Source organism: Trachypithecus francoisi, unplaced genomic scaffold (assembly GCF_009764315.1).
Source record: "Trachypithecus francoisi isolate TF-2019V2 unplaced genomic scaffold, Tfra_2.0 Lachesis_group19, whole genome shotgun sequence".
Classification (NCBI taxonomy): domain Eukaryota; kingdom Metazoa; phylum Chordata; class Mammalia; order Primates; family Cercopithecidae; genus Trachypithecus; species Trachypithecus francoisi.
In genome coordinates, this window is record NW_022681464.1 from 32,950,777 (window position 1) to 32,978,175 (window position 27,399).

The window sequence follows — 27,399 nt, forward strand, 5'->3', positions numbered from 1 at the left end:
GGGTTCAAGCAATTCTCCTGCCTCAGCCTCCTAAGTAGTGGGATTACAGGCAACTGCCACCATGCCCAGCTAATTTTTGTAATTCAGTAGAGACGGGGTTTCACCAAGTTGACTAGGCTGGTCTTGAACTTCCGACCTCAGGTGATTCACCCACCTCGGACTACTACCAAAGGTTTCCCTAAATAGTATATGTATAGGAGCATTTGCTATAACATAACACAAGGGGCAACAACTAATGCAAATACAGAAAAATGGCATGAATGTCTTAAGCTGGCCATAAGAACTATGGCTTATGCCCCAGACTCATGTAATCTAAGAGAAACTGAGGGTTTTTCATCTGTTTATCTCTCTCAGGTCACAGCCAGAATACCTTTTTTTTTTTTGGAGACAGCCTCGCTCTGTCACCCAGGCTGGAGTGCAGTGTTGCACTCTCCGCCTCCCAGGTTCAAGCAATTCTCATGCCTCAGCCTCCTGAGTAGCTGGAATTACAGGTGTGCACCACCACACCCAGCTAATTTTTGTATTTTTTAGTAGTGGCAGGGTGTCGCCATGTTGGCCAGGCTGGTCTCGATCTTCTGGCCTCAAGTGATCTGCCCTCCTCGGCCTCCCGAAATGCTGAGATTAGAGGCATGAGCCACCGCACCCAACCCAGAATACTCCTTATTCCTTCTGTTACGCCTGGCTCAAATAAGAGGTTTCTATAACAAATATGGTTTGTATATGTGATTTTAAAAGCATGCATTTATTATCTATAAAGTCATACTAAAAAAAAATTAGTATCTACATTAATACTTACAATTTCACATTCCTTACATGTGTGCCCAAGTAGTTTTCTTCTCTCCTCTTTTTTCCGAACCACCTCAATATGAGGAAAATTTTGCAAGCTAGTCTCTCTGGGGGAAAAATGAATTAAATTAACAAAGCTTAGAGTTCAGAGGAGAAATAATCCCCAAAACATTCATTCATTTTATTTGAAATGCTTATTCAGTATGTTAGAAAAATATTGCTTCATCAAATACTTATTAAGTGCTTACCTTAAATACATCAAGTATTTTTATGTAACTAAAATTACACAAAATTTTTTTCTAACTAAAAAAAATAAAACTATTTACTATCCAAAGTGATCTGGAAATTCAGTATAGTCCCCATCAAAATACCAATAATGTTCTTCACAGAAATATTTATTTATTTAGAGACACAGTCTCGCTCTGTTGACCAGGCTGGAGTTCAATGGCATGATCTTGGAACCAATCTCCACCTGCAACCTCCACCTCCCGGGTTCAAGTGATTCTTGTGCCTCAGCCTTCTGAGTAGCGGGATTACAGGCTTGTGCCACCACGCCCAGCTAATTTTTTTATTTTAGTATAGACAGGGTTTCACCATGTTGGCCAGGTTTCTCTTGAACTCCTAACCTCAGTTGATGTGCCCACCTCAGCCTCCCAAAATGCTAGGATTACAGGCGTGAGCCACCATGCCCAGGCTTTCACAGAAATATAAAAAACAATCCTAAAACTAGTATGAAACCACTAAAGACATAGCAATAGCAAAAGCAATCCTGAGCTAAAAGAATAAAGCTGGATGGGCACAGTGGCTCACTTGAGGTCAGGAGTTCGAGACCAGTTTGGCCAACATGACGAAGCTACGTCTTTATTAAAAACACAAAAATTAGCCAGGCATCGTGGCACAGGCCTGTAATTCCAGCTACTCAGGAGGCTGAGGCACAAGAACAGCTTGAACCCCAGAGGCAAAGGTTGCAGCGAGTGGAGACTGCGCCACTGCATTCTAGCCTGGGCGACAGAGTGAGACTCTGTCTCAAAACAAAAACAAAAACAAAAACAAAAAAAACCCATAGCTTCCAAATTTTGGGGGAAGGTGATTTAAATAATAACAACTCTAGTCCTCCTACTTGACTAGCTCTGCAATTATTATACTCTTTCTCTACTATAATATCACTGTCTCAGTGAATCAGCTCTTTGTATGGTGGGAAAAAAAGAAAAAAACAACCATTGGGGCCGGGCTCGGAGGCTCACGCCTGTAATCTCAGCACTTTAGGAGGCTGAGGCGGGCGGATCACAAGGTCAGGAGATCAAGACCATCCTGGCTAACACGGCGAAACCCTGTCTCTACAAGTACAAAAAATTAGCCGGGCGTGGTGGCGGGCGCCTGTAGTCCCAGCTACTCGGGAGGCTGAGGCTGGAGAATGGCGTGAACCCAGGAGGCGGAGCTTGCAGTGAACCGAGATTGTGCCACTGCACTCCAGCCTGGATGAGAGCGAGACTCCGTCTCAAAAAAACCAAAACAACAACAACAACAACAACAACAACAACAACAACAACAACAACAAACCGTTGGATGATTACAATATTTTGAAAGGAATCTTTTTTTTTTTGATCAGTAGGCTTAAAATATCTAGTAAACTGTGCAGTAAACAGATGCGCTGTCATCCAGGCTTTGTTGTTCTATTTCTAAAGTACAGGCACAGTAGATTTAGCATAATTTTTCAGGGTCCTAGGATTTTCGGAATGGTAAATGAGCAATGGCTTCAACTTAAAGTCACCAGCTGCATTAACCCAAACAAAAGTCAACTTGTCCTTTGAAGCTCTGAAGCCAGGCACTGGTTTCTACTCTCTAGTTATAAAAGTCATAGATGGCGTCTTCTTCCAATAGAAGGCTGTTTCATCTACACTGAAAATCTGTTGTTTAGTTCAGCTATGTTCATCATTGATCTCAGCCAGATATTCTAGATAATTTGCTGCTACCGCTTCTATATCAGTACTTGCTGTTTGCTTTGTAGTTTTATATTATGGACATGGCTTCCTTCCTTAAACCTCATGAACCAACCTCTGCTAGTTTCAAACTTTTCTTCTGCAGCTTCCTCAAACTAAAGAGAGTTAGAGGCTTGCTCTGGATTAGGCATTGGCTTAAAGGAATGTGGTGGCTGGTTTGATCTTCAATCTAGACCACTGAAACTTCCTCCATATCAGCATTAAGTCTGTTTCACTTTCTTACCATTGATGTGTTCACTGGAGTAAGTAGCACTTGTGATTTTCTTCGAGAACTTTCCTTTGCATTTGCAACTTGGCTGACTGGTATAAAAGGCCTAGCTTTTTACCTATCTTGGCTTTTGAAATGTCTTCCTCATTAAACTTAATCATTTCTAGCATTTGATTTAAAGGTAAGAGATGTGCAACTCTTCCTTTCACTTGTATACTTAGAGGGCATCATAGTTTTTAGTTTTTTTTTGTTTTTTTTGAGACAGCATCTTGCTTTATCTCCCAGGCTGGAGCACAGTGGTGCGATCACAGCTCACTGTAGTCTCGACTTCCTGGGCTCAAGCAATCCTCCTACCTCAGCCTCTCCCAGTATAATAGTTGGAACTACAGGTGTGTGCCACCATGCTCAGTTAATTTTTTTGGCATTTTTTGTAGAGATGGGGTTTTTCCATATTGCCCAGGCTGGTCTGGATCTGCTCATCATGGCCTCCCAAAGTTCTGGAATTACAGGCATGAGCCACCATGCCTAGTTCCATCGCATGGTTCTTAACTGGTTTAATTTCAATGTTGTTGTGTCTCAGGGAATAGGGAGGCCCAAAAAGAGGAGAGATGGGAAAATGGATGGTTGGTGGAGCAGCCAGAACACACACGGCATTCATTGATTGAGTTCGCTGTCTTGTATGGACATGGTTCATGATGCCCCCAAACAATTATAATAATAGCATCAGGCTGAGCGCGGTGGCTCACGCCTGTAATCCCAGAACTTTGGGAGGCCTAGGCAGGCAGATCATGAGGTCAGGAGATAAACACCATCCTGGCTAACGCGGTGAAACCCCGTCTCTGCTAAAAAAAATACAAAAGAATTAGCTGGGCGTGGTGGCGGGCACCTGTAGTCCCAACCACTCAGGAGGCTGAGGCAGGAGAATGACATGAACCCGGGAGGCGAAGCTTGCAGTGAGCTGAGATTGCGCTACTGCACTCTAGCCTGGGTGACAGAGGAAGACTCTGTCTCTTAAAAAAAAAAAAAAAAAAAGCATTAAGGATCACTGATCACAGAACACTAACAGATATAATAATGAAAAAGTTTGAAATATTGTGAGAATTACCAAAATGTGACACAGAAACATGAAGTAAGCACGTGTTGTTGGAAAAATGCTGCTGACAGATTTGTTCAAACAGGGTTGCCACATACCTTCAATTTGTAAAAAACACAGTATTTGCAAAGTGCAATAAAGAACCGTGAAATAGAAAGTATACCTTAAATGGAAGTGTAATAAAAAGATCACATACATGCCCCTCTAGTTGGTAAGCACTTTCCCTCAAAAAGAAAAGTTTTAGTCACTCTACTTCTAAGCATAAGTCCTTTTTTGTTTCAACTCAAGAACCCTCAACTCTGGTGTGATCTGTGAATTAGAAAAGGGAAACCAAGAAAGTACACATAAAAAATATTGCCACCACTATATTTTCTTTCAAAGAGTTTATGGAATCCTAGGATTATGCAGATCACATTTTGGCCATACCCTTTCCTCTGAATATTAACTACTCTACATATATAGTGTCTTATCATGACATAGGGAATCTCCCAGTAGAATGGCATGTGTAGTAGACCTCAAAGCATCACTTAAACAAGCTTCTTGTCCCTGATGCTACACAGTCGATCTTCCCAGGTTTGCAGTGTTAGTATTCTCAGTGGGAAAAGCAATCATGTAACTCTGAGAATTTTAGCATCCCCATGCCTCCATCCCCACACTTGCATTCACCTCTTGTTCTCCAGCTATCTAATTGCTTCAGAATAAATAAAGCTACTCATACATATTTTCTAAAAAACTAGTGAACCTCTAATATGAAACATTTAAAATGACAGTTTTTTTGTTTTTGAGACAGGGTCTCACTCTATTGCCCAGGATGGAGTGCAGTGGTGTGATCATAGCTTACTGCTACCTTGACTTCTGGGCTCAAGCGATCTTCTCACCTAAGCTTCCTGAGTAGCTGGGACTACAGGCACACACCATCACATATAGCTAATTTTTAATTTTTTGTAGAGACGGGGTCTCACTGTGTTGCCCAGGCTGGTCTCAAACTCCTGGGCTCAAGCGATTCTTCCACCAAAGCTGCCCAAAGTGCTGGGATTATAGGCATGAGCCACGTGGAAAATGACAGTTCTTACTCTGCAGTCCTACTTCTAGGAATCTACCTCAATGATCTACAGGCAAAAATATGAAAAGAGAACGTGCAAGGTTATTCACTGCAGCACCATGCACACTAGGCATAACTGTCAACAGCCCAAGTGTCCATTGCTAGGGTATAAACTATGGTAGAGTCACATAATGAAGTACCATGGAGCTAAAAAGAAATGAAGAATATCGCTATATACAACTTAAGTGATTTCCAGGATCTCTAGTCAAATTAAAAAAGCAGGCTGGGAGCAGTGGCTCACGCCTGTAATCCCAGCACTTTGGGAGGCCGATGTGGGCAGATCATGAGGTCAAGAGATTGAGACCATCCTGACCAACATGGTGAAACCCCGTCTCCACTAAAAATACAAAAATTAGCTGGGCGTGGTGGTGTGCGCCTGTAGTCCCAGCTACTCGGGGAGGCTGAGGCAGGAGAACTGCTTGAATCAAGGAGGTGGAGGTTGCAGTGAGCCGAGATGGCACCACTGCATTCTAGCCTGGTGACAGAGTGAGACTCCGTCTAAAAAAGCAAATTAGAGAAAAGTATATATAATATTCTATATGAGTCACGGAGAGTATGTTTATACACATGTATTTGCTTCTATTTTTCAGGATAGAAGAAAAATAATAAATTTTAAACAAATGATTACCTATGGGGATAGGGAGCTAATAAGATATAGAGGCCAAGAATAGAAGTGAGATTTATCTGAATATACTTTATTGTAGTCTGGTACAATGTACATACTTTGTGTCCATTATACAAATTTTATATACATTTTATATATATAATGTATAAAGTATACATTATACTTTATATACTTTTACAATAATTAAATATGAAAAGAAAAAAACCCAATTCCTAAAAAATCAAAAGCAAAATAAACCTGGGTACTGACTTGGTGGCATAACTATGCAAAAAATATCCCAAATGACTTAAATAAAAAAAAAAAACAGTGATTTGACTGTACATTTCTAATAGAATATATTTTAAGGACAAAAGAGCATACAAAAAGTTTTCAAATTATTTTCATTAATTATGTTATTGGTGGTATTATTCTGAAGCTGCTTTATGTGTATTGTGGAATAAAATAAACTAAGGAATTATGTTGGTGGCACTGAGAAGTGGGATTTTTGGTAGGTGGGAAAGTAAATACAGATGTAAGATAGAGGAGTTTACATAAATATCCTGTGGTCCTGAATCTGAGTTAGAGTGATCATTATTCATTATGAAGTATAGTTTACCTTAAAAAATCAAAGTGATATGGCAGGGCGAGGTGGCTCACACCTGTAATCCCAGCACTTTGGGAGGCCAAGGCGGATGGATCACAAAGTCAGGAGATTGAGACTATCCTGGCTAACAGGGTGAAACTCTGTGTCTATCAAAAATACAAAAAATTAGCTGGGTGTGGTGGCAGGCCCCTGTAGTCCCAGCTACTCGGGAGGAGGAGGCAGGAGAATGGCGTGAACCTAGGAGGCACAGCTTGCAGTGAGCCGAGATCGTGCCACTGCACTCCAGCCTGGGTGACAGAGGGAGACTCCGTCTCAAAAAAAAAAAAAAAAAAAAACCAAAGTGATACAAAAAACCTTCTTTCTAACTTTGTCCACCTAAAAGGCTGAGAAACAATGACTACAGCACAACCCTAGCAGCCAGACTGTGGCCTACACACCATTCTCACTAAAAGGAACTAGCGCTCCAGGAAAAAGGAACTAGGGCTCCAGCAAAAATGGCAGATTCCAGATAGCAGAAGCAAGAAAGCTATGAAAGAAGCTTCCTTTAGGCAAAGATGGGACAATCTGAATCTCTCTAAAGATAATGACTGCAGGCCGGGCGCGGTGGCTCAAGCCTGTAATCCCAGCACTTTGGGAGGCCGAGGCGGGCGGATCACGAGGTCAGGAGATCGAGACCCTCCTGGCTAACACGGTGAAACCCCGTCTCTACTAAAAATACAAAAAAACTAGCCGGGCATGGTGGCGGGCGCCTGTAGTCCCAGCTACTCGGAGGCTGAGGTGGGAGAATGGCGGGAACCCGGGAGGCGGAGCTTGCAGTGAGCCGAGATCGCGCCACTGCACTCCAGCCTAGGTGACACAGCGAGACTCCGTCTCAAAAAAAAAAAAAAAAAAAAAAAAGATAATGACTGCAATGGATTACAACCCATCAAATATACTTCAATTGATGAGTATATAATGACACCTAAACAAAAAACAAACTAGTCACATTTGGGATGCTAGAGTACCATTTGTTTGGAAAACTGGTAACTAAAAAACAAGAATTAAGCATTTAACAAAATGACAGTTCTTTAAGAGTCTCACAGGAATAAAAAAAATCTTGGCCTGTTAGATTTCTAAATTCTCAATGGAAATAAAAATAAAAGGAATAACCTTACTAACTCAATTTACCAACATCCTAACTTAAAGAAAAAAATAACAATTTTTTTAAATGAATTACTATGTCTTCAATTTGCTTTAAGAACAAATAGTAGGTGACTGTAAGTAACAGAATTTGCAATCTTTGTGAAAGGCAGAAAGTCAAATTATGGTTAAATCAAGATGCTTAGGGTCAGGCGAGATGGTTCACGCCTATAATCCCAAGACTTTGGGAGGCCCATGTGGGTGGATTACCTTAAGTGACAAGTTCGAACCAACCTAATCAACACGGTGAAACCCCGTCTCTACTAAAAATACAAAAATTAGCCAGGCATGGTGGCGGCCACCTGTAATCCCAGCTACTTGGGAGGCTGAGGCAGGAGAATTGCTTGAATCCAGGAGGCAGAGGTTGCAGTGAGATGAGATCACGCCATTGCACTCCAGACTGGGCAACAAGAGTGAAACTCCATCTCAAAAACAAACAAAACAAAACAAAACAAAACAAAAAAACCCAAAACCAAACCAAAACAAAAATGATGCAAAACAAAAAGGTTTGTTTTGATTTTAAAGATTCAAAAATCCTCATAAAGTAATTCTGAAGCATAATAAACCTAAGTCTTACTACCTATTTTACTAAGTCTTGGCACACTGCAACCTCCACCTCCCAAGTTCACGCCATTCTCCTGCCTCCTGAGTAGTGGGGACTATAGGTGCCCACTACCACGCCCAGCTAATTTTTTGTATTTTTGTTTTTTTTTTTTTTGAGGCGGAGTCTCGCTCTGCCACCCAGGCTGGAGTGCAGTGGCCAGATCTCAGCTCACTGCAAGCTCCGCCTCCCGGGTTTACGCCATTCTCCTGCCTCAGCCTCCCGAGTAGCTGGGACTACAAGCGCCCGCCACCTCGCCTGGCTAGTTTTTTGTATTTTTTAGTAGAGACGGGGTTTCACTATGTTAGCCAGGATAGTCTCGATCTCCTGACCTCGTGATCCGCCCGTCTCGGCCTCCCAAAGTGCTGGGATTACAGGCTTGAGCCACTGCGCCCGGCCAATTTTTTGTATTTTTTAGTAGAGACGGGGTTTCACTATGTTAGCCAGGATAGTCTCGATCTCCTGACCTCGTGATCCGCCCGTCTCGGCCTCCCAAAGTGCTGGGATTACAGGCTTGAGCCACTGCGCCCGGCCAATTTTTTGTATTTTTAGTAGAGACAGGGTTTCACCAAGTTAGCCAGGATGGTCTCGACCTCCCGACCTTGTGATCCCCCCACCTTGGCCTCCCAGAACTTCTGGGATAACAGGCGTGAGCCACCGTGCCTGGCCTACCTAAAGTCTTATACTACATAAAACTTGTACAATTTAATAAATGCCCCAAGTTGAAAATAAGAATAAAAAGACGATTTTTAAAAAAATAATAAAACAGGCTGGGTGTGGTGGCTCATGCCTGTAATCCCATTAGTTTGGGAGGCTGAGGCAGGTGGATCACCTGAGGTCAAGAGTTCAAGACCAGCCTGGCCAACATGGTGAAACCCCATCTCTAATAAAAATACACAAATTATCCAGGCCTGGTGGCGGGCACCTGTAATCCAAGCTACTTGGGAGACCAAGGCAGGAGAATCACTTGAACCCAGGAGACAGAGGTTGCAGTGGGCAGAGATTGTGCCACTGTACTCCAGCCTGGGCGACAGAGTGAAACTCTGTCTCAAAAAAAAAAAAAAAAAAAAATACACACACACACACACACACACACACACACAAGAAAAATAAAGCAGAGAAAATCACTATTATGACTGCCAAAAAAAAGGTGATGGTGGTAAAAATTTTCTTATTTGTAAAATTTGTCATTTTTATGCTTGAGTCTTTTTTTATGACCATAAAGTAAATAATTTTAACTTAACCAAAGTAGCTATTTACAAGTTTAGAGATACTCTGACAAAGACAGCTCTATTGGCCAGGTGTGGTGACTCAAGCCTGTAATCCCAGCACTTTGAGAGGCCGAGGCAGATGGATGGCTTGAGCCCAAGAGTTCAAGATTAGTCTTGGCAAAGTGGTGAAACCCTGTCTCTACAAAAAATAATTAGCCGGGTGTGGTAGTATGTGCCTGTAGTCCCAGATACTCAGGAGGCTGAGGTGGGAGTATTGCTTGAGCCTAGGAGGCGGAGGTTGCAGTGAGCTGAGATGAAGCCATTGTACTCTAGCCTGGATGACAGACCAAGACCCTGTCTCAAAAAAAAAAAAAAAAAAAAAAAAAGAGAGAGAGAGAAATAAAAGACAGCTCTATTGTACTTCCAGTCACATTGCTGGTATAAATAAAAACCAACTTACCTTTCATTATCTTTAAAATACGGCTCCACAAATGCTTTCTGCTTGACTTTGTCTTGTTTATCACCATGAACTATAAATAAAACATGCACATTACAAACTAAATGTATAACTTAATGAGAAATAATTAGCTTGGAAGAAAATGACATGTACTCAAACTTCCATTTTCATTGGGTTTCATACTCTAGGCCTCTGAGCAACTCATTTAAATTTTCTGTAACTATGTAACTACTTTTTTTTTTTTTTTTGAGACGGAGTCTTTGCTCTGTCACCTAGGCTGGAGTACAGTGGCAGGATCTCAGCTCACTGCAAGCTCCACCTCCCGGGTTTACGCCATTCTCCTGCCTCAGCCTCCCAAGTAGCTGGGACTACAGGTGCCCACCACCATGCCTGGCTAATTTTTTGTTTTCTTTTTTTTTTTTTTTTTTTTTTTGAGACGGAGTCTCGCTCTGTCGCCCAGGCTGGAGTGCTGTGGCTGGATCTCAGCTCACTGCAAGCTCCGCCTCCCGGGTTCACGCCATTCTCTCGCCTCAGCCTCCCGAATAGCTGGGACTACAGGCGCCCGCCATCTCGCCCGGCTAATTTTTTGTATTTTTTTTAGTAGAGACGGGGTTTCACCGTGTTAGCCAGGATGGTCTTGATTTCCTGACCTCGTGATCCGCCCGTCTCGGCCTCCCAAAGTGCTGGGATTACAGGCTTGAGCCACCGCACCGGCCATTTTTTGTGTTTTCAGTAGAGACGGGGTTTCACCATGTTAGCCAGGATAAACTCAATCTCCTGACCTCATGATCCGCCCGCCTTGGCCTCCCAAAGTGTTGGGATTACAGGCGTGAGCCACTGCGCCCGGCCTCTGTAACTACTTTTTTCTTTCTTTTGCATCTGCACAATGAAGCGGGCGCTGTTTCATTTACCTCAAAATTACTAGACAGCTAAAAGTCATTATCTCAGAAAGTATTTCAGAGTTTAAAAGAGATATTCAGATGCCCACTATTATCATCTGACAAGAAACGACAACGAAAAGACAGCTTTCAATATTAATTTTGGCTGGGTGCAGTTGCTCATACCTGTAATCTCAGCACTTTGGGAGGCTGAGGTGGGTGGATCACCTGAGGTCAGGAGTTCTAGACCAGCCTGGCCAACATGGTGAAACCCTGTCTTTACTAAAAATACAAAAATTAGCTGGGCGTGGTGATGGGCGCCTGTAATCCCAGCTACTCGGGAGGCTGAGGCAGGAGAATCGCTTGAACCAGGGAGTTGGAGATTGCAGTGAGCTGAGATTGTGTCACTGCACTCCAGCCTGGCAACAGAGCAAGATTCCATCTCAAAAAAATTTAAAAAATTACACATAATTATACATCTTTATAGAGTGTGATACTCTATGTACACAATGTGTAATGACAAATTAGGATAATTAGCATATCTGTCACCTCAAACATTTGTTTGTCATTTCTTTGTGTTGGGAACATTCAAAATCTGTGCTTTTAGCTATCTGAGAACATATAATATATTGTTGTTAATTACAGTCACCATATAGTGCTATTGAACACTACAACTTATTCTATTTAGCATTTTGTTTATTTTTCTGTTTTTTGGAGACAGTCTTGCTCTGTTGCCCAGGTTGGAGTGCAGTGGCACGATCTAGGCTCACTGCAACTTCCACCTCCCAGGTTCAAGAGATTCTCCTGCCTCAGCCTCCCGAGTAGCTGGGACTACATGTGCACGCCACCACGCTCGGCTAATTTTTTGTATTTTTAGTAGAGACGGGGTTTCACCATGTTAGCCAGGATGGTCTCGATCTCCTGATTGTGATCCACCTGCCTCAGCCTCCCAAAATGCTGGGATTATAGGCATGAGCCACTGTGCCAGGCTCCCTTATTTATTTTTCTTAGAGATCAGGTCTTGCTATGTTGCCCAGGCTGGAGTGCAGGGGCAATTCACAGGCACTGTACTACTACTGATCAGCATGCAAGTTTCGACCTGCTCCATTTTTGAAGTGGGCCAGTTCACTGCTCCTTAAGCAACTTAGTGGTCTCCTGCTTCTAAGAGGTCACCATATTGATGCTAAACTTAATATGGATCATACCCCAGAACTCCAATACAGCACTACTCCAAGAACTCCAAGGCTCAAGCTATCCTCCTGCCTCAGCCTCTTGGGTAGCTGGGACCATGGGTGCCTGCCACCTTGCTTGGCTAGCTATATTTTTCTATTAATTAATCCACCTTTGGCTATCCCAGTCTTCCCCATCTCTAGTAACCACTATTCTACTCTCTACTTCTATGAGATCAACTTTTTTAGATTCCACATACGAATAAGAACATGTGGTATTTATCTTTCTGTGCCTGGCTTATTTCACCTAATATGATGCTGTCCAAACTCATCGATGTTTGCACATATGACAGAATTTTGTTCTTTTTAGTGGCTAAATAGTATTTTTGTGGCCGGGCACGGTGGCTCAAGCCTGTAATCCCAGCACTTTGGGAGGCCGAGACGGGCGGATCACGAGGTCAGGAGATCGAGACCATCCTGGCTAATACGGTGAAACCCTGTCTCTACTTAAAAAATACAAAAAAAAACTAGCCGGGCGACGAGGCGGGCGCCTGTAGTCCCAGCTACTCGGGAGGCTGAGGCAGGAGAATGGCGTAACCCGGGAGGCGGAGCTTGCAGTGAGCTGAGATCCGGCCACTGCACTCCAGCCTGGGTGGCAGAGCAAGACTCCGTCTCAAAAAAAAAAAAAAAAAAAAAAAAAATAGTATTTTTGTGTGTGTATGTATATGTGTGTGTGTATATATGTATCTATACATATATATCTATATATATAGTTTTCTTTAACTATTTATCTGTAAATAGACACTTAGGCTGATTCCGTATCTTGGCTATTCTGAACAGTGCTGCAATAAACGTTGAGTGCAGGTATCTCTTTAACATACTGATTTCCTTTCCTTTGAATACACACCCAATAGTGGGACTGCTGGATCTATGATAGCTCCATTTTTAGGTTTTTTTTTTTTTTTTTTGAGACGGAGTCTCGCTTTGTTGCCCAGGGTGGAGCACAGTGGCGTGATCTTGGCTCACTGCAAGTTCCACCTCCTTGGTTCACGCCATTCTCCTGCCTCAGCCTCCCGAGTAGCTGGTACTACAGATGCCTGCCACCACACCCGCTTAATTTTTTTGTTTTTTTCAGTAGAGACAGGGTTTCACCATGTTAGCCAGGATGGTCTCAATCTCCTGACCTCGTGATCCACCCGCCTCGGCCATTTTTAGATTTTTGAGGAATCTTCATACTATTTTCTAAAATGGCTATACTAATTAACATTGCCACCAATCCTGTTGATTTTTATAATGCATCTTTAAGGTAAGTTATAACTAGAGAATAAACAGATTAAAGATTTTATCAGAAAATTGGTGACAAAGATTAAAAACTAGAGCTCATAACTTGGGACCTGACTCCTAAGATGTCTAGACTCAAAATAGCTAAACGCCAGCATCTATTCAAAGAATCAAAATTTACTGAGCATTGTGCGAAGTTCCAGACATACAATTTGTAACAAGAGAGAGCAGGTCTCCTGTCTTCATGGAGTTTACATTACAGTGAGGAAAACAGACATTAAGCAAGCAGAGAGTTAAATGTTAAGCAAGTAGATAGTTAAGGGTTATGTGAGAAAGCACATGTAAGGTAGTAACTGGGTTGAGAAAATAAAACAAATACATAACAAATCCTAAATTATATGCCTGGGTGACTGGGAAAAATAAAAACATCTGAAGATTTTTTGGTAGGAAGTAAATGGAAATTGGCTTAGACATGTTATGTTTAAGCTGAAGAGACAAAAGTATCTCACAGTACTCAGAAATGCAAGACTGGGATTCATCAGAGAAGTCAAACCTAGAGATGCAGATTTGGAATCATTTTCAGAGGTAGGGCTAATAAAAGCTGTGAGAGAAAACAAGTTGTGACGAAGAAAGAGTCTTGGGGATATTCTAGGAAAGAAGATGTGATAAATAAAAAGAACGATGCAGCATCATCAGAAAAGGTAAGTGAGAAGAAATTCTGGGATAGTCAGTGTCAAATGTAACTTAAAACGAGGAACAGAAATTAATAAGTACATCTTTGCAAAAAAATATTCTTTTTGTTTGAAGTGAAACCTATTAGCAAAAGGTCCTTCGTGGGGGAAGAAGGATACGAACAGCTGTAAATTTTTATTTCAAAATTTACTTGATGGAGTTTTTGCCATGGACTAAGCAAAGAAAACACTACTGTCCTCTATCTTCGGTTTCGGTCTCGTTCATTTTTGAGTTAAGGGCTGTTTTAAAAACCTCATGGAAACATGAGCATAATCAAGATTGTCCCACAGTAGAACGTTAAGTTCATTTAAACCAGCATAAAACAATCTTTGCACTACATTAAAAATTCAGACCAATTTAATAACAATGAGAAAAATGAGAGAGATAACAAAAATTACAATTTTCAATCCAGATTATCTACTTAGATTTTCAATTACTCTTTTTCTGATTGCTATCCTACATTATAAAATTACTGCTTCTAATGAAAGAGATAATAAGACTAATACACGGGCCGGGTGCGGTGGCTCAAGCCTGTAATCCCAGCACTTTGGGAGGCCGAGACGGGTGGATCACGAGGTCAGGAGATCGAGACCATCCTGGCTAACACGGTGAAACCCCGTCTCTACTAAAAAATACAAAAAACTAGCCGGGCGAGGTGGCGGGCGCCTGTAGTCCCAGCTACTCTCCTGAGGCAGGAGAATGGCGTAAACTTGGGAGGTGGCGCTTGCAGTGAGCTGAGATCCGGCCACTGCACTCCAGCCTGGGCGATAGAGCGAGACTCCGTCTCAAAAAAAAAAAAAAAAAAAAAAGACTAATACACATAGTTACATTAGGTATTTTGGCTGGTAAGATAAAGCATTCACAGCAGAAAACAGATCTGAATTTTCCTGTTTTGAATTTAATTAATTTTTTTTTTTTTTGAGACAGGGTCTCACTCTGTTGCCCAGGCTGTAGTATAATTATTTATTTATTTGGAGACAGGGTCTCACTCTGTTGCCCAGGCTGTAGTATAATTATTTATTTATTTGGAGACAGGGTCTCACTCTGTTGCCCAGGCTGTAGTATAGTTATTTATTTATTTGGAGACAGGGTCTCACTCTGTTGCCCAGGCTGTAGTGCAGTGGGTGATTCACTGACGCAGCCACAGCCTTCTGGGTGTTCAAGCGATCCTCTCGCCCTAGCCCCCAAGTAGCTGGGACTAGATATGTGCCACCATACCGAGCTAATTTTTGTAGAAATGAGGTTTTGTCTTATTGCCCAGGCTGGTCTTGAACTCCTGAGCTCAAGCAATCCATCTGCCTTGGCCTTCCAAAGTGCTGGGATTACAGGTGCGAACTGCTGTGCCTGGCTAGATCTGAATGTTCTACAAAATTTTCTCCTTCTACTTTATTACAATTAATTTAATAATTAACAGAAGTTTCTAAAAAATTTTACCAATTTTATGCGTATTTAGAAAGAAATTTCTAATACCAAACGAATGTTAGTTTCTTAGTTCTAATAAATATTTTATAGCTATATAACACGTTAACATAAGGAGAGGTTGAGTGCAAGGTACAGAAGAATGCCGAACAATTTTCTGGAACTCTTATCAGTGTGACATTATCTCAAAATTTAAAAAAGGTGAAAAAAGTTATACAAGAAATATGAAACTTTAATTATTGATATGTTATCAAGCCTTTGTTATTAGCTTGATAACTTAACTTACTGAATTCTGCAACTGAGAAGCCATAGTTAAAGAGAAAATAATCTTACTGTGTGGTTTCTTTGTGGCAGCAGACAATTCCTCTTCTTCATCTGCTGCTTGGGAGAAACTATCTGCCAAACAGGATTCATACTCTTCATGTGTTGTCTGATCAAACATATCTTCCAAGCTATCATTCATTTTTCTTTCTTCATCTATGTAAAAGAGCATTGGCTGAGGGCAACAAGCAAGCTTTTGCTTTCTATATAGACCATCATGAAACTGTAGTAACTGCCACACAGTAACAGAATGCAGTCCTTAAAGATACTTCTTAAAACATAGTTGTGAAAATATGGATTATATATTGGGTACTGAGCTTAATAACTGTGATGTAATAATATGTGCAACAAGTTCCCATGACACGTGTTTATCTATATAACAAACCTTTTTATGAACCTGCAAACCTAAAATAAAATTTAATAGTTTAAAAAATGTTTTAAGTGGCTCAAGCCTGTAATCCCAGCATTTTGGGAGGCCGAGACGGGCGGATCATGACGTCGGGAGATCCAGACCATCCTGGCTAACACGGTGAAACCCCGTCTCTACTAAAAAAATATACAAAAACTAGCCGGGCGAGGTGGCGGGCGCCTGTAGTCCCAGCTCCTCGGGAGGCTGAGGCAGGAGAATGGTGTAAACCCGGGAGGCGGAGCTTGCAGTGAGCTGAGATCCGGCCACTGCACTCCAGTCCGGGCGACAGAGCGAGACTCTGCCTCAAAAAAAAAAAAAAAAAAAAATGTTTTAAGAAAAGAAAAAAAATGTGGATTACAGGCCTTATTTTGAAGAGTTTTCTTTCAGTGAATAGATGTAATATAGGTAGTGAAAGGCTTGTAGACATATATGCAAAAGATAGTTCTTTTTTTTTTTTTGAGACGGAGTCTCGCTCTGTCGCCCGGGCTAGAGTGCAGTGGCCGGATCTCAGCTCACTGCAAGCTCCGCCTCCCGGGTTTACGCCATTCCCCTGCCTCAGCCTCCCGTAGCTGGGACTACAGGCGCCCGCCACCTCGCCCGGCTAGTTTTTTGTTTTTTTAGTAGAGACGGGGTTTCACTGTGTTAGCCAGGAGGGTCTCGATCTCCTGACCTCGTGATCCGCCCGTCTCGGCCTCCCAAAGTGCTGGGATTACAGGCTTGAGCCACCGCGCCCGGCCAATAGTTCTAAGAATGTTACTTGTAAGCTGTCTTGTTAAGAGTGCTAACTTCAGTGAATATAAGTGAGTAACAAAGTAGAATGTATATTAATGAAGTGTTTAAAAGCGTGGTTATTACAATGAGGGTTGCAGGCCTAGCTGTGAAGAGTGTTCCTTTGGTGTATAGATGTAACGCATGTAGTGAAATGTTTGTGGACACATGCTAAACATGATTCTGAGCATATTAGTTGCAAGCTGTAAGGCTGAGTGTTAATTCAGTTGCTCTAAGTGAGTAACAAACTGTAATGTATGTAATAAAGTGTTTACAGACACTTCTTAAATCATGATTCTTATAATGAGGTTTAATTCTTGTAATTCGTGTATGAGGTAAGAATAAACTCCCAACTCTGGGTAGTTACTGTACATTTACAAAGACTTTATGTTATGGCTTTAAATGTCCTTTACTCATGCTTTTTTTTTTGAGACGGAATCTCACTCTGTCACCTGGGCTGGAGTGCAGGGATACGATGTTGGCTCACTGCAACCTCTGCCTCCCAGGTTCAAACAATCCTTCTGCCTCAGCCTCCCAAGTAGCTGGGATTACAGGTGTGCGCCATTATACCTGGCTAATTTTTGTATTTTTAGTAGAGACAGAGGTTCGCCATGTTGGCCAGGCTGGTCTCAAACTCCTGACCTCAAGTGATCCGCCCGCCTTGGCCTTCCAAAGTGCTGGGATTACAGGTGCGAGTCACTGTGCTCTACCCTCTCATGTTTACTTTTGTTATTAAATAGCGAAAAAGTATTTTCTTTCATCATCATTAGCATCTGGTAGTTTAGTATTACTAGAAATTAGGAATTCAATGCCATATTTGACATGGAAGTGATAAATTCATCTTCACAGATCTAACAACATTTCCCATTACATAATCACACTTAAAAAACACCAGAGTTTAAAACCAGTTGGCTAACAAATATGACAGAAAAGAGGTCTGCTGAGATTATTCTATGTAAGTACCACCTCTCCCAACCTGCAGCACTCTCACTCTTAACTTGCTTTACCTTTCTCCTGGACTTACCATCATCTATTATATATATAATTGCTTATTTCTATCATTAGAATGTAAGTTCCATGAGGTAAGTACTTTTGTTCTGTTTATTCATTATCTCTAGTTTCTAAAACACTTCCTACTACAAAATTTTTGCTGATATTTACTGATAATTACACATTTTGCATGCTGAAGGTCAAATCTGTAAATAAAATACAACTTCTATGCACCAGGCATTGTGCTAGGCATCCTCAGAACATTCTGTGTATGCTGTTTGTAAAGCAAAATGTTAAACTGCTGATTTATTTTTGTTTGTTTGATTTGTGATTGTGAAATACCTGAAGACAGAGAATATATCCTTGCTGATCTTTCTGTCACAGCACCTAGTAAGTCTAACACAGAGTAGGTGCATGAAAATTTTCTGAATTGAAATACTGGCAGTAATATGGAATTTTTATTGGTATATTTCATTTTAAACCAATTCTGAGTGTTGGAAAAGTTTTACCTTATGGGGTAAATTTTTTTTTTTTTTAAATATAACCTCAATAACGTCTCCCATTCCATGTGCTGTTCTTACAACATGATGTCAACACTCCTCCCACTGAGTGTCACTGAGGGCCTGTTCATTTCACTTTATGCCTGTGCAGATCTTTGTGACACTATGTTACCTCTGAGGTCATAAAAATGCCACCTGCTTCTGCTTTGTTCTGTTGGGGTGCCAACTCTGGGAACTTATCTTCCACGTGAAGAGGAAGCTCAAATGAGCCTATGTGAATAAGCCCTCAGAGTGAATGAGGAGATGCCAAGTCACTCTCCAGCTGCCCAGCCCTCTGCTGTTTCAGTTCCAGCCACCATCTGCCTACAACTGTATGAGACCCTGAAACAGAACTGACCAGCCAAGCCTTTCCTGAATTCCTGAGCTACAGAAACTAGGAAGATAAGAAAAGTTTTTGTTTGAATCCTCTGAGTTATTCCAGTGATTCATTCATTATGTAGCAATAGTATCCACAGCACTTTATTAGCCAAAATTATCTCTATAATTTCTCCTCATTAGTCCAAGTGCTAATTTCTCTTTCCCATCATACTTGCTTCAAATAAATTTGAGAAACTATTGTCTTCTGAATAGATTTAAAGTAGGTATACTTTAGATTTTCTCTTTTCTACAAAAATGAGAAAAACATGATCAGAGGCTAGTACCAGGAAGAAAATAATCTTAAAAGCAAAGTATCCTCTTAAGAAAAGTTATTTAGTGTCATACAAACCATAAAATGGCAATAAACTACTGTGAAGGTTTTTTCTTTTAATAGGTATTGGCTTCTCTACCTAGGTAACCATCTGCTTCATCATATAGTTTGTTATGTGTCATTGAAGAACAAATAAGGCAAAGACTACTAAAATTTTCTTTCATTTACTGCATTTAAGGCAGCAACAGATACGCTGATTCAGAAGAAGCCAGGGCAAGACTATTTTATTTTTTGCTCTGAGCAGGTAGACTATAGAAAATTCAGCAGAAGATAAGGAATGCACACGCAGCCTCAATGTATTTGGCTTCTAACAAATGATCACTGGGGAATGTCTCTGCTTTTAGCACTGCTTCCCCGTGTGGCAGACCCTTGCCCTTCAATACATAAGGGTGATAAATGACAACTGTTCCTAGTCTAGCTGTTCTCTTGTCATGCGCCCCTACAGTTAGGAAAGTTGCTAAGGTAGTGCTAACCAAAATCCTCCTATTGTTCTCATCTCTTCTGAAAAATCAAGACTTTGGGTGAATAACTAATAGATTCTCACTACAAAGGGCTGTAGACCACTAATTTGGCCAAACTGCCTCATCAGTAGAGGTGGAATACAGCGATTAACTCAGCATATGCACTAGGATTCTGAATGTTAACCTGTAAAACTATACTAACACTTCTCAGTAGATTTCTGCTTTCTTTCCTTATCAAATTGCTTTAGCAAACGTTAATTCTAACACAGGACTCAAGACTTCCTGTTATACCATTTATAAAAAATTGTCTACACCAGGGATCAGCAAACTTTTTCTTAAAGGGTCAGAAAATAACTATTTGAGGTTTGTGGGGCTATAAGGTCTCTGCACCAACTACTCAATTTTGCAGCTGTATGGAACAAACAGCGATGGGCAATACATAAAGAAATGAATAAGGCTGTGCTCCGGTAGAACTTTATTTACAAAACTGGTAGCTGGCTGTCATTTGCAAATCCCTGAAGATATGAATCTTTTCTGAAATGAAATTATTTTGGTTAAAGACTTTTTTTTCTGACGTACTGAAACTGAGCTTTCCTAAGAGGAACATAAAGTTAACAGAGCAGGAAAAAACCTGGTGTATGGTGAAGAGGTCACTTGAGCTAATCAGTGGAATGGTACAACTACAAACTTCACACACGTTTTTTATTAAAATAAAAAACAAAAACAAAAATCTTACTTGAACTTTTTTCTCCCTTCGGCTCTTGCTTCTTCATTTTTAAGAGAACGGTTTCACTAACCAACGTACAGTCCATGTCCACTGTTTCTCCTCCTAATTTTGACTGACTGCCATCCTGAATAAATATTTTAAAAATCAAAAGTTTTAACAATTATTCCTTTATGGTCTTATATTTAATTTTTACAAGACATTTTGGTAAAATATACATAACATACATTTTACCACTTTTAAGCATTAAACTATATTTACTTTTATACTTTACAAACAGGTAAGGATTTAGGTTTTACTGCTTATAAAACATTTTAGCTTTAGTATAATCAAGCCTAGGAAAAGAAGGACTGCTGCCAAGGAAAGGGACAATTATTTACCACTAAACACCCTTGAACTTTTCCTGCCTTTCTTTTCCAATCTGCCTCATAGTAATGAACATCAATGTACACTAAGAACAATTTCAAAAATTAAATTTAATTTCCTGATAGGCATATATTACTTAGCGAAATGTTAAATACTTTGTTATTAATATGCTACCAAGTGAAAGGGAACTTCTGAAACTACACAGAACCTAAATACAAGACAAAAAACTATTTCCGCTATGAATTTTAATTTTGAAAAAATACAGTATTTTAAAAAATAGTCGACTTGGAAGATAAATTTTATGGTACATTATTTTAAAGCTAATGAAGACATGATGAATTATTTTAATGAAAGATAAAATTATTTAAAAGACATGCAGCATTTTGCATTATTTTTATTTATGAGACAGGGTCTTGCTCTGGTTGCCTAGCCTGGATGTGCAGTGGTGTGATCATACCTCACTGCAGCCTCGAATTCCTGGGTTCAAGGTATCCTCCCAACCTCAGCCTCCCAAGAAGCTAGCACTACAGGTATGCAATACCATGCCCAGATAATTTTAAAATTTCCTGTAGAGACAGGGCCTTGCTATGTTGCCCAGGCTGGTCTCGAATTCCTGGCTTCAAGTGATTCTCTCTCTTCAACCTCACAGAGTGTTGGGATTACAGGCATGAGCCACTGTGCCTGGCCACTGCATTCTTTTAAAAACTGTATTACTATATTAATATTTTTCAGCAAAGCCCTTTAAAGTCAGAAAGTATTATTACCCTTTAAAAAATACCATAAAGTTAGAAGAATAAGCATTTTTATTTCTTAATTTTCTGCATAAATACACGTAGGTTTTAAGAGGTATCTGACTATCTTAAGGTAATAGAGTAAGTCACAAGAGGAGGTTGACTAACACCTCATTAGAACAAGAGTCAAATGAGTTTTGGTTTTACTTTTTAACTTACCTTTGTATCTATTACAGTAACATCCATTTTATACTGAGAAAGGTCTGCTCCCGGATCTATACTCCACTGGATATTTTCAAAGGATACATCTTAGGTAAAGGGAAAGAGCAAGCAATTAAAAATCTGATTTCAAAAATTCTCATCACTTTAAAATATTATGGGATCTAAAGAATATAAAATTTTTGCAAATCATATGTCTGGTAAAGGACTTATATCTAAGATATATAAAGAATTCTCGGCCGGGTGTGGTGGCTCACGCCTGTAATCCCAGCACTTTGGGAGGCCAAGACAGGCGGATCACGAGGTCAGGAGATCGAGACCATCCTGGCTAACACGGTGAAACCCTGTCTCTATGAAAAATACAAAAAAAAATTAGCCGGGCACGGTGGCGGGCGCCTGTAGTCCCAGCTACACGGGAGGCTGAGGCAGGAGAATGGCATGAACCCAGGAGGCAGAGCTTGCAGTGAGTGGAGATCACGCCACTGCACTCCAGCCTGGGCGACAGAGCGAGACTCCGTCTCAAAAAAAAAAAAAAAAAAAAAAAGAACTCTCCCAGCTCAATAAAAAGACAAATATCCCAATTAAAGATGGGCAAAAGATCTAAATAGACAGTTCCAAAGAAGATATACAAATTGCCAATAAACATGAAGGATGCTCAACATCATTAGCCATCAAGGAAATGCAAACCAAAACCATGAGATGGCAAAAATCAAAAAGCTGTAACAAGTGCTAGTGAGGATGTGGAGATACTGGAACCCTCACATACTGCTGGTGGAAATGTGAAGCGGTGTAGCTGCTTTGGAAAATAGGCAGGCCTTCAAAAGGTAAAATGTAGAATTGGCATATGGTCCAACAGTTCCATTCCTAGGTATAATCCAAGAAAAATGAAAACATACATCCACACAAAAACCTGTATGCAAATGTTCATAGCAGCATAGTTCATAATAGCAAAAAAAGCTACAACAACTTAAATGTCAACTAATAAATACCTAAAATATGGTATACTTATATAATAAAAAAAAGTTATCCAATAAAAATAAAATGTTGATATATGCCGTAACAGAGAACTGAAAACATTATGCCAAGGGAAAGAAGTAACAAAAGATCATACATTAAATGATTCCATTTATATGAAAACTCCAGAATAGGCAAGTCTACAAGAGAGAAAGTAGATTCACGGTGCCTAGGACTGCGGAGGGGATATGGGGAAGGAAAGTGATGAAAATGTTCTAAACCTAGACTACAGTGATGGTTGTACAACTCTGTGGGTAAATCAAATCACAGAATTCAACATTTTGGTGGGTGATTTTTATGGTATGTGATTTGTATTTCAATTAAAATTTTTTTTTAAATTAAAAACTGTAACATTGTCTGGTGGGGTTTTCAATGTATGTAGATATAATACACAGGAACTACATAAAGTGTAGTTACAGAACATGAAGTGGTACATTAACTCCAAGTAGACTGTAAAAGGCTAAGTGGGTATACTGTAATCCCTAGAGCAACCATGAAAAAAATAGAAACAAAAAGCTAAAAAAAAATCATGAATGATAGTGAAAAAAATGTTTTCATATAGAGACTAAAACACTTACTGGAAAAACAACTAATGACTGTGTTTCAGGAAAAAGGGAAAATAAACCCAGAATAAAGGAATAACTTGCCAATTAAGATACAAGAAAAAATACTGCACTTGAACTATAGAAATGTTTGGTGGCTGAAAAAAAAAAGAATTACTTTTTTAAAGATAGCACGCTGGGCGTGGGTGGTTCACACCTGTAATCCCAGCACTTTGGGAGGCCAAGGCAGGCAGATGGCTTGAGTCCAGCAGTTCGAGACCAACCTGGGCAACATGGTGAAACCCTGTCTCTTCAAAAAATAAAAAAATCAGTTGGGTGTGGTGGTGCGTGCTTGTAGTCCCAGCTATCCAGCAGGCTGAGATGGGAGGATCCACCTGAGCCTTGGAGGTCAATGCTGCAAGTGAGCCGTGATCATGCCACTGCACACCAGTCTGGGTGACAAAGTGAGACACTGTCTCAAATAATAATAATAATATTAATAAAAGATAGCAAAATTATGAAAAGATACCTATATATCTTAGGGCAAACAATTTTGTTTTTTGAGACGGAGTCTTGTTCTGTCACCCAGGCTAGAGTGCAGTGCAGTAGCACCATCTCGGCTCACTGCAAGCTCCGCCTCCCAGGTTCACACCATTCTCCTGCCTCAGCCTGCCAAGTAGCTGGGACTACAGGTGCCTGCCACCACGCCTGGCTTATTTTTTGTATTTTTAGGAGACGGCATTTCACCGTGTTAGCCAGGATGGTCTCGCTCTCCTACCTCGTGATCTGCCTGCCACGGCCTCCCAAAGTGCTGGGATTACAGGTGTGAGCGACTGTGCCAGGTCAACAATGTTTTTAAAGGAGTTTAAAAACATACGTTAAGTGGCTGGGTGCGGTGGCTCAGGCCTGTAATCTCAGCACTTTGGGAGGCCGAAGGCGGCAGATCACGAGGTCAGAGGAGCCAGACCATCCTGGCTAACACAGTGAAACCCCGTCTCTACTAAAAATACCAAAAAAAAAAAAAAATTAGCCAGGCGTGTTGGTGGGCGCCTGTAGTTCCAGCTACTCAGGAGGCTGAGGCAGGAGAATGGCGTGAACCCGGGAGGCAGAGCTTGCAGTGAGCCAAGACTGCACCACTGCACAGAGCGAGACTCCGTCTCAAAAAAAAAAAAAAGTATTTAAGTATATACATGAATATGTTTACAGATATACGTGTAAATGCAAAGAAAAATGACAAATGTCCTATGGGGTGACGAACAAAGTTTAGATAATGAACATTCTAATTTTTATTTTTAAAAATTCTGTACAGTTTAAATTTGTTAAAACTTTTGTAAAGAAAATAAACAACTATACAAAATAAGTAAATTTACAAAATCATATACAAAAGTAGGTATCAAAAGATCTCAATTCATTTTTTTCAAAAAGTATAAGAACAGAAAAATCACTGGTAAAATGTGAGAATCGTCCTATAAATACAGACACATGAAGGAAGAAATAAGTTTTTTTCCAAAACAATTCAATCCATTTAAAAAAGTAAATAATGACATTCAATTTAAAGTCATTAAAAAAAGTGGAGATCCTGTTTACAGTGTACACACCTTGGTTGTTTTGTAGAGACTTTATTTTACCAGTTCTACATGGATTTAACTGAAGAACTGATGCAAGTTCACATCCTCCATGGACGGACCTGGTTTGTATTTTTATTGGCTCATGAGAACCAGCACCCTAAAACACAAATAACTGTTAGCTCTAAATGAAATCACAAGCTACCATTTTAATCAAAATCCTTGAACATTTAACACAAACCTTCATGTCATCTAAAACATTCTCAGTCTCCAAACTTTCACGTGGACGTAGAGGAATTTTGAAGACAGCATTTTCTTCTTTTATCTGTAATGCTGGTTTATTGTCTGGAGAGAATTTACTCAAGGGCTGAAGGATGATGCATTCCTGTAAACAGGGTTCCTCTGGGGAATCTTTGGGCAACGTGCAGTTGCCATCCGAGGCCTTACGGCTTGAGGAAAAGCCCTTTGGAATGGTCTTCAAAGCCTCATAAAGAGTCACTTGCCTAAATCTGTTTTTAGAAGTCTCACTTCCTTGGCTTTTCTCTTGACGCTGAATAGCTGAAAATCTATCAGACAGATCCAGAGGTTTATCCATCACAGAGTCTCCATTCATGGAAAACTGATTATCCATTGGAAAAGGGAAAGCATTTTCTTTATCAAAAGAAGCTTGGGGGCAGCTTACTTCATGTTCACTTTCTTCCTCAGTTTTCTTCCTTTTGGATGTTCGGCCTCCCAATGATTTCAGGGGCTCCAAATGTTTATCGGAGTTAGAATCTTTAACGTACTCAGTCCTATCCTTCTCACCTATGGATTCACTTATATTTTTATTTATAAGTATCTGTTTATTAGACGATGACTGGATAATGATGTTGTTCACTTCGGACCCAAGACTCTGATGTGTGAAAAGGGCACTATCTTCAGATTTTGATCTAGTTTTTTCTAATCTAGATACGCAAGTGTTGCTAAAAGGGAGTGTTTTCAGGTGTTTTTTTTCCCCAGGCTGTAAAAGAGAAGGGGACAAACTTGTATTCAAATCTAAACCACTTTTGATAGTAGAGGTAGCTCCAAATATAGGCGATGACACTCGAGTAGGTAATTCTTCTTGAGGAGTCTTTGAAGCAGAATCTGAAAATCTAAATGAAGAGTGAAACAACTCTTTAATTCAGAATTAATAGTAAGGTCTTATCTACCTCTTAGAGGCAAATGATTAACCAAAATTTAAGACAAGGTAGAGCTTTTGGCTTCTCTTCATTTAGATGACAAAAGATAAGGGGAAAAGCAGAGAAAAATGACATATGAAGTATTTCTCAATATCATAATATTCACATTTAAAAAATTTTTCCTAAGTACTTTAAATCACTTTATTATACAAAAAATCATCTTTTGCCAGGCACGGTGGCTCATGCCTGTAAATCCCAGCACTTTGGGAGGCTGAGGTGGGCAGATCACTTGAGGCCAGAAGTTCGAGGCCAGCCTAGCTAACGTGGTGAAACCCCGTCTCTACTGAAAATACAAAAATTAGCCAGGTGTGGTGGCACACGCCAGTATTCCCAGCTACTCAGGTGGTTAAGGCATGAGAATCACTTGAACCTGGGAGGCGGAGGTTGCAGTGAGTCAAGCCTGGATGACAGAGTGAGACTCTGTCTCAAGAAACAAACAAACAAACAAAAATCATATTTTAATAAATTCCACTGAGAACCTAAGTTCTTTTGTTATGAAATTTTATTATGAGTAACTCCAAGAAACAAAATTCTTACACTATAGAATTCAACATAAATTAAGATTCAGCCTGTCTCTAGCAGAGGAAATATCCGTAGAAAGAGCAGTAAGTTTAAGTTTGAAGATGTGGGCTGGGTGAGATCTCTGGCTCTACCACTTAATAGCTATATGGCCTTAAACAAGATATCTAACCTTTTTGGAGCTGCATTTTTGTAATCTGTAAAATAAATCAAAACATGAGGGTAACAAAATCTACTTTAATCAGTTACTAAGATGACAGACTGTGATATACATATATAGATAGATACGTATCTATCTATATATCTAAAAACCGAAAGCTCTTTTAAAAAGCAAAATGCAAAATAAATACAGGTACAGTGGCCCTCCTTATCTGTGGGTTCTGCATCTGTAGATTCAACCATGTGGCTAGAAAATAATTTGGGTAAAAAATCCAAATTTCACAACGTTCCAAAAGGCAAAACTTGAATTTTCCATGTGCCAAGTACTATGTTGAATCTTTGCAAATGGACTGATATGTAGGCATTGTATTAGGTGTTATTAACTAATCTGGAAATTACATAAAATATACAGGAGGATGTGCACAGGTTATATGCAATAATGATGGCCATTTTATGTAACGGTCTTGAGCATCTTTGGATTTTGGTACCCACGGGGGAGGGAGTCCTATAACTAATCCCTCTCTGATATCATGGTATGGCTGTATTATTAGTTAATAGATATTCTGAAATTAGTAAAAATGAGATGCAACACAATCTTGGAAGCTTATCCAAGCTTCTAGATGCATTTTGTAGAACATCCAGTTTTTGGAAATATAAACCCCAAAGGGATGACTGGCTCTTTAAAGGAGCAAGTGACAAGTACTGGGAACAAGTACTGCTTGACAGAAACACAGAAAGTAGCTAAAAATGATATCCACCTTTCTACTGTAATGCAAAAAAGCTCTCAATCGGTCAGAAACTAGGGAGACAATTTTTAAA

The 27,399-nt window shown here is 40.2% G+C and overlaps 1 protein-coding gene across 4 annotated transcripts in view; it reads right to left on the reverse strand.

The window, feature by feature from the left end:
* The window catches only part of RBBP8 (RB binding protein 8, endonuclease), a 101,344-nt gene that overhangs the window by 8,828 nt on the left and 65,117 nt on the right, over positions 1 to 27,399 (reverse strand). For 2 of the 4 annotated variants that reach the window (XM_033178144.1, XM_033178145.1), the window contains exons 11-17: positions 24,924 to 25,815; positions 24,716 to 24,842; positions 21,562 to 21,650; positions 20,258 to 20,372; positions 15,658 to 15,801; positions 9,849 to 9,918; positions 797 to 893 (exon numbers count right to left, since the gene is read on the reverse strand). In XM_033178144.1, the coding sequence (XP_033034035.1) occupies positions 797 to 893; positions 9,849 to 9,918; positions 15,658 to 15,801; positions 20,258 to 20,372; positions 21,562 to 21,650; positions 24,716 to 24,842; positions 24,924 to 25,815 (1,534 nt within the window). The remainder of the gene's footprint in view (positions 1 to 796; positions 894 to 9,848; positions 9,919 to 15,657; positions 15,802 to 20,257; positions 20,373 to 21,561; positions 21,651 to 24,715; positions 24,843 to 24,923; positions 25,816 to 27,399) is intronic. The other 2 variants (XM_033178148.1, XM_033178146.1) reach the window with 2 other exon arrangements.